This window comes from Callospermophilus lateralis, chromosome 1, assembly GCF_048772815.1.
Source record: "Callospermophilus lateralis isolate mCalLat2 chromosome 1, mCalLat2.hap1, whole genome shotgun sequence".
NCBI lineage: Eukaryota > Metazoa > Chordata > Mammalia > Rodentia > Sciuridae > Callospermophilus > Callospermophilus lateralis.
The window spans coordinates 102,653,203-102,661,244 of record NC_135305.1 but is presented as its reverse complement, the minus strand read 5'-3'; the positions used below and the strand labels follow the sequence as shown (position 1 = coordinate 102,661,244).

At 46.2% G+C, this 8,042-nt stretch overlaps 1 protein-coding gene and 1 pseudogene across 1 annotated transcript; one reads left to right on the top strand and one right to left on the bottom strand.

Annotated features, from left to right (window-relative positions):
* Positions 1-1,190: 1,190 nt before the first annotated feature.
* LOC143397782 (trifunctional enzyme subunit alpha, mitochondrial pseudogene) lies at positions 1,191-3,032 on the bottom strand (annotated as a pseudogene).
* Positions 3,033-4,155: 1,123 nt separating this feature from the next.
* LOC143397778 (tubulin beta-4B chain-like) lies at positions 4,156-7,642 on the top strand. The gene is made up of 4 exons (XM_076854266.2): positions 4,156-4,212; positions 4,932-5,040; positions 5,372-5,482; positions 6,579-7,642. Exons 1-4 carry the CDS (start codon positions 4,156-4,158, stop codon positions 7,640-7,642), a joined length of 1,341 nt encoding a protein of 446 aa, XP_076710381.1.
* Positions 7,643-8,042: the final 400 nt, after the last annotated feature.

Below are 8,042 nucleotides of genomic sequence, written 5' to 3'. Positions count from 1 at the left end.
CTGAGAAGAATCTTTTTAGTTTGAATCTTTCTCTTTTATTGATTCTAATTTTACTTCTTGTGCTTTAGGAGTCTTGCTAAGGAAGTCATGTCCTAAGCTGACAAGGTGAAGATTTGGGCCTAACTTTTCTCCTATTTGACACAGGGTTTCTTTTCTAGTGCCTAAGTCTTTGATCCACTTTCAGTTGAGTTTTGTGCAGGGTGAGAGAGTGAGGTTTAATTACATTTTGCTATATATAAATTTCTAGTTTTGCCAGCACCATTTTTTGAAGAGGCTATCTTTTCTCCAATATATGTTTTTGGGGCCTTTGTCTAGTATGAGATAACTGTATTTATGTGGGTTTGTCTCTGTGTCTCCTATTCTTGTACCAAGTATTTTAAGTATTCTAGGGATGATTTGAAGTATACAAGAGGATATACATCGTGTTTTAGTCAGCTTTTTTGTTGCTGTGATTAAAAGATTTGACCAGAATAATTTTAGGGAGAAAAAAGTGTATTTGGGGGCTCACAGTTTCAGAGGTCTTGGCCCATAGACAGCTGAGTCCATTCCTCAGGGTTCAAGGTGAGGCACGACATCATGATGGAAGAGCATGACAGAAGAAAGCAGCTCACATGATGATCAGAAATCAGAGAGACTCCACTTGCCAGATACAAAACACAGACACCAAAGCCACGCCCCAGTGCCCCACCTCCTCCAGCCACGCCCCACCTGCCTTCAGTTACCACTCACTGAATCCCATCAGGTGATTAATTTTTCTGGTTGGGTTAAGGCTGTCATTACCCCAAAATTTATTTCTCCTCTGAACCTTTTTTTTTTTTAGGGTGATAGTTTGGTTTTTTATTGTTGTCCTGTGTTGGGCTCAGTACAGAAACGCTGTCACCACCATTGGCTATTGCTAGCTCGCTAGCTTCCCAGGAGGAACAGGCAACAAAGGTGGCTCCAGATGGCTCTTAGCTACTGATTTGGGCTTCAGGGTTTATAAAAGCAGCATAGAGGGTCCCACTTTCTGATATGAAGTACAAATTCTCATTCATAGTCAGATTTCACCAGGAAGGAGATGGTCAGAGCTGAAGTCAAGGTCACACTTGGTCTTCCTTCTGCTTCCTGATACACCCAGATGGCACTGTAGAAGCAGCGCTGCTGGCATCTGGGCTAGTGCATTGATGGAGCAAGGTGGGAGGAACAGCTCACTAGTAGAACTTCTTGCTGGGGCTGTTGGCAAGGTCAGTGAGCAGCTGGCATGGGATGAACTGTATTCCATAGGCAGCTTCATGCTTCTGAAGCTGGTCCACTATCTTCTGGTCATCATATAGATCCATGAAACAGAAGGACCCTCCGAGACAAGGGAGGAAGCCTAGGCCAAAGACTGCTCCAATGTCTCCCTCTGCAGGTTTGGCAACATCCCTTCCTGTAGGCACATGACGACCTCATTCATAAATCTTGTCACCAATGGTACTGGATATCTTCATCAGAGGAGGCCTCAGGCTTTGCAGGAAGCCTCAGACTTGTAAAATTCTTATTCATGTCAGAATTCAAACTCTTATTCTTCGAGCCCTCCTCCTGGATGTAAAAGTTCTTCCCAGACTTGCAACCCAGGAAGCCCTGGACACCATCTGTTTCAGCAGTTCTAGGCTTCTACCTCCAAACCGCTCCCCAAAGGCTTTGCCCTGATCTTCTGCCATATATTTCACTATAACCACACCAACTTCATCTGCCAGGGTGGCAGCACCCATAGGAAAGCCAAAGCCTGTGGTCAGAGAATCCAGCTTCTTAAGATCAACTCCTTCCTGGAGGATTCATATGATTTCGAACATCATGGATATAAGACATGGATATAAGACATGGATATAAGACATATAAGGTGTCTTGTATCCTTAAAATCTTAAGCCAGATCCATCCTTAATCACAACGATGAACTTCCCCTGCTTAAGACCAGCTGCTACAGTACAAGTGGTTGTCTCCTTGGATGTTTTCTTGGTTGTGATGATCTCTAGTAGCTGCATCTTGACCACAGGAGAGAAGTAGTGCATGCCAATTACTTTCTCAGGTCTTTTGCTGACAGCAACAATTTCATTGATTGGGAGAGCAGAGGAGTTACTGGCAAAGACACAGTGGGCTACTTCCTTTAGCACTTTGTGCTTAACACCGAGGTCCTCAAAAACAGCTTCAGTCACCACGTCAGCCTTTTCAAAACCCTGGTAATCAAGCTGCCCAATCAAGTTGCTGAAGATGGAATCCTTTCAAATGATGTTATAGTTTTCTTCTTCACTTTGTTGTTCAATTCTTCGAACACTCGTTGCTGTCTTTGGCCCACTCCAGCTATTGTAGTATCTTTAAGAAGGGTCTTTAGCCCCTTGTCCATGGAGATTGGGTGATGGAAGCTCCCATGAACACTGCACCAAGAATAGCTAAATGCTTAACATACTTCTGTAGAGCTCCAAATTTATTTTTCTGGCATAGGACTTGGCCATGATAAAGTCCCAACAAAGCCTTTGATTCTTTAGTCAATGCCAACTCTCCAAATTTCTGGTGATTCAGTAAGATACCAGCATCACTTCCTTGTTCAAGTCCAGTTTTTATGACATCAATTATTTTAAGAGGGGCAAGATAAAGGCCTTTGGTCTGCTTTCACACTTCTTTTTCCATGATTTTGTAAATGTGTGGTCTAACAAATGTTATAGTCATGGCATATGCTGTTGGTTTTTCCACCAAACCCTTGTATCTCTTAGGAGAGAGCTTCTTATCAACTAGTCCATTGGCAAAAGTAACCATAACCTCTTCTAGTTATTCAATTGTCCATTTTTCTGGAGCTTTTACTCCTGGTCCCAGGGGTTCCACCAATTGGTCAGTCCCATTTTCTTTGCTCTGTCTGCATGAATATTTCTATGAGTTAGCATCATGTCAAATGCAGCAGGTACATCCACCATTTTGGGCAGCCTTTGGGTGCCTTCTGCTCTATTAGGATCTCCAGAAAGATTTCGGGGATACCTGAAATGTATGCACATGGCCCCTTCCACAACAGTGTAGCCCATCCTTTAAGCCATCAGAAGAGGTTTCTATGGATAAAAATACACACACTCTTCTCTCACCAGCTGGAAAAAAAATTCTTTGCTTGAAAAGGGCTCATCTGGCAGATCAGAGTGGCACATGCCTGTATTCCTGACGACTCAAGTGGCTGAGACAGGAGGATCAGCCTCAGCAACTTAGTGAGACCCTGCCTCACAATAAAAAGATAAAAAATGCTGTGGATATGGCTCAGTGGTTAAGTGGCCCTGGGTTCAACTCCTAGTACCAAAACAAATAAATAAATAGATAGGTTAATTTGATTAGAGAAGGCACATATAATCTCTCTACCTTGATGTCAACTGATTGGGAACTTTAATTATACCTGTAAAATTCCTTAACAGGAGTTCCTAGATGAGTGTTGATTGAACAATTGGGAAAAGATGTGTGCACCTAGATAGGGTGAATCTTGGGGCCATCTTACAATTTCACCTCACACGCCTACTGTTTGGGAAAGGAAACATGATCTTTGGAACTAGATGCACCTGTGTTTAGCATAGGGCAAGTAACTTAAAAGCTCATTTATTAGTAAGCACTGTGCTGTAGTGTGGAATAGGATGCAGGGGTGGTTGAAGGTGGAGGCGATGCCATGGAGAAGCGTATCAGTGACAAAAGCTGTCCAGTGGGGGCCCAGAAGTTTGTTCAATGGAAAAAGGGTAGAGAGTCTAGGAGATCAATCCCAGCCTGAGAGGAGGCACCAGGAACCTGCCTACATGCTGGGGGTACTCCCAGGTCTGGCTTCCTAAAGTAGGAATAACCAAGACACCCAGCTGAGCCCAGAGACTCCCCACTGGTAACTGGATTTTTTACTTCCACCTCTGATATAGACCAAATCAATATGGCAAGTAGAATTCATATTCATGATGAGGGGATCACCTTGGGCTATACAGAGGCATTTTTGCTCCTTCAACTCAAATCCCTTTCATCTGTAACTTCTCATTTCCCCGCCCACCATTACATCACCAGGGCTGGGTGAGTCCAGGATATAAAAGCAGAGCTGCTGGCCCAGGCACGTCTCTGCTCAACCAAGTCGGGGCCTTCACCAGCTCTAAAGTGGCCTTCAACTGCACTCCTTCACTTGCTTTTGTCATCATGCGTGAAATTGTGCTCATCCAGGCAGGCCGATGCGGCAATCAGATCGGCGCCAAGGTGGGCACGTTACTGGGGCGTGGACCCTATGTGACACAGGCCGGGGCCAGGGGCCCCAAGGATGAGAGTGGAGTCGGGAGAAAACTGGGGTCACCAGCTGCCAGGTGCCATGGTGAGGCCACAGGGCAACACAACCTGCCACCGTGAATATGGTGATGCAGCTATGTGTGCCTTAAATCAATGCCCTTTAAATTACCCAGTTTTCCTCATGGTGGCCAGTTTCTTCCCCTGCCACTCAGATGCCCTCCCACGATCCCTACCCACATTCACCCGTTGCCTGCCAGGGTTAGGATGCAGAGGCCAACATGTACATTGCTGGCATCAGCCTTTGCTGGTAAAAGCTGCCTGGGGTTTGTGCCAGGAGTGGGGCCACTTGATCCTTGGTCCTGCTAGAACCCATCCAGGGACTCATCCATCAGTAGGGATTCAGGGACATTCAAACCTGCCTGGAGGGACAGCCCCACTGTGTCCACTGCTTCCTACAAGAGGATCTGTATTGCTGCTCCCTTCTCTTCCAATGTCATTCCAGCCCTTCAGTCTGTGACCATATATGGCTCCTGTTCTGCGGACTTCCCAGCCACCAGGAAGAAATTGATATGAGAAATACAGGCCACAGCTCTGTGGTCTTAGTCTAGGATTCTTGACTGTCTGACCACCATTCCAAGGCACTCCAGTGACAGGATGCTGGGACATGGAGTGATTCTTTTATTTCCTTTCAGTTTTGGGAGGTCATCAGTGATGAACATGGCATTGACCCCACTGGCAGTTATCATGGAGATAGTAACTTACAGCTGGAGAGAATCAATGTGTACTACAATGAAGCAGCTGGTGAGTGTATTGGATATTAAACTTGCTTTCCGAATTGTGACAGAGGAAATGTTCTAGGAGCATACAAATGACAAAGAAATGCATTTTTGCCCATTAATATAAAATGCCAGCATAAAAAGATATACTTTATAGTTCCTGAATGGTCCTGTTTTTTGTTTTTTGTATTTTTTTAAACATGATTAAGCAGGCTAAGCATTCTTTTTCTTTTTCCCTTTTGTCTCAAATATTAGAATCTTCTGTAATAAATCCTTCTGTGAGAACTATACAGAATTATGACCCTACCCACAATTCTTTGCCAAGCACAAATGTAAGTCAGCTTTTGTTCCTATAGGCAACAAATATGTTCCTCGGGCCATCCTAGTGGACCTAGAACCAGGAACAATGGACTCGGTGAGATCGGGACCATTCGGCCAGATATTCAAGCCAGACAACTTTGTGTTTGGTATGTCCTCATGGTCCATGGGACCATGACTCACCTTCTTCCTAACAGCCATACACTTCACAGTTCTCAGTGATCAGTGTGCAGGAGAGACTGTGTCCACAGATGGCCCCAGTCCTGGCCTAATCCCTTCCAGCCCATGGGGGTGGGGGCACTTTTCTGGTCACTCTGGACAGCTCAGGGATTAATGCCAGAATCCACTCCAGCAGCCTCTGAAGGAAAAGTCTCAAGAGCAAAAAAAGCTTCTAATGAGGCTCAATAGGCTAAACTTCAAAGCATCTGTTGAACTCACTTAATTACTGTGAGGCAATGAAGGCCAAAAGCACAGCATGTGAGCAAGATTTAGACAACTGCCTAGAGCCCCTTGCCCCTCTGATCACACTGTGCCTTTCCTGTCTATTTGTACTTCATTAGAGTACTGAACCATTTTCCCTAGTTTGAGAAGCAGATGAATTTTGTTAAACATTTTCTCTTCCCTGCTTTTCTTACTTTAAGATGATTCCCAGCATTTTTGAGGGTCACTGATACAGAAGATTTCATCTGTGTTTTCTACCAGTTGGTGGACAGAGAGAGTGCAGACAGTCTTAGGAAACAAAAGCATCTCTAAAAGGTTATTTAGGATTAGTGGTTAGCACAAAGAGATCGGGCTGGATGCAAATTCATGGGTCATATCAGCCTTTTGTTCAGGACCAGGACTATACCTATGGGAATGGACCCACTTTCCTGGTGGAAAATGAGCCACTGAACAAAGGAGGGGACTGGGTTTATATAGGTCGTGGGTGATTTGGTGAGCTTGTCAGTCTGGGCACTCAGGAATTTGAGTTTCAGGGTGGGGGTCAGTGGCCAGCACCTGGAGAGGAGTTATTTTGGAAGACAATAGTGTTTCCTAGAGATTATCATTCTAGGTTTAATGAGACACTTTCTCCCTTCCAGCATCTAGGAAGGATTTATTTTGGGAGAGATGAAAGCTATCAATGGATGGCCACACTATCTTGGGGTGTTTTATTTTCCAATCCTAGTTCTACCTTCTCCACAGTGCAAATGACATCATTCAGAATCCTTGTATATTTGTGTCTAATATTCTCTTTCCCTCTGGTAGGCCAGAGTGGTGCAGGGAATAACTGGGCCAAGGGCCACTACACAGAGGGAGCCGAGCTGATGGACTCCGTGCTGGACATGGTGAGGAAGGAGGCAGAGAGCTGTGACTGTCTCCAGGGCTTCCAGCTGACCCACTCACTGGGGGGTGGCACTGGATCCGGCATGGGCACCCTGCTCATCAGCAATATCCGAGAGGAGTACCCAGACCGCATCATGAACACCTTCAGCGTTATGCCTTCGCCCAAGGTGTCGGACACAGTGGTGGAGCCCTACAATGCCACCCTCTCTGTCCACCAACTGGTAGAAAACACAGATGAAACCTTCTGCATCGACAACGAGGCCCTGTATGACATCCATTTCCGCACCCTGAAACTGCCCACCCCCACGTACGGGGACCTCAATCACCTGGTGTCGGCCACCATGAGCGGGGTCACCACGTGCCTGCGCTTCCCGGGCCAGCTGAACGCAGACCTGCGCAAGCTGGCCGTGAATATGGTGCCCTTTCCACGCCTGCACTTCTTCATGCCCGGCTTCTCGCCCCTGACCAGCCGGGGCAGCATGCAGTACCGCGCCCTGACGGTGCCCGAGCTCACCCAGCAGATGTTTGACTCCAAGAACATGATGGCCGCGTGCGACCCCCGCCAGGGTCGCTACCTGGCAGTGGCTGCCATCTTCCGAGGCCGCATGTCCATGAAGGAGGTGGACGAGCAGATGTTCAACGTACAGAACAAGAACAGCAGCTACTTTGTGGATTGGATCCCCCACAACGTGAAGACGGCCATGTGTGACATCCCGCCGCGGGGCCTCAAGATGTCAGCCACCTTCATCGGCAACAACACGGCCATCCAGGAGCTCTTCAAGCGCATCTCTGAGCAGTTCACCGCTATGTTCCGGCGCAAGGCCTTCCTGCACTGGTACACGGGTGAGGGCATGGACGAGATGGAGTTCACCCAGGCCGAGAGTAACCTGAATGACCTGGTCTCCGAGTACCAGCAGTATCAGGAGGCCACCACCGAGGAACTGGGAGAGTTTGAGGAGGAGGAAGAAGAGGAGGCGGCAGTTTAGGAACTTTTCAATTTCCTTGGTAAAATTCTTATCCTCCTGCGCCTTTCTGCTTGGAAACTTAAGCTTCTCAGGTGGGTCTGTCACAAGTTCACTGTTGATGAGAATGTGGATCTCCCCTCAGTATGACTGTATTGTTTCTTCAACCATCTATACTAATGATTCATGTGGTCCACACTCTCCACATTTTTGTTCTCACTCTTCCTGAGATAGAAGTTTTAGGATTTCATCTTTCAGCAGTATAGGTTTTCTGCCTCAATGCTTTGAGAAGATTCTTGTTCCTTTAGTAAAGAGACGCAAGTGCATGTTTTGTTTTGTTTGTTTTTTTTTTTTTTATCTTCTCTTTCCCAAACTATTAAAATAAAGATAATTCTCAAAAGTTATTGGGGAATGATGCCATTCC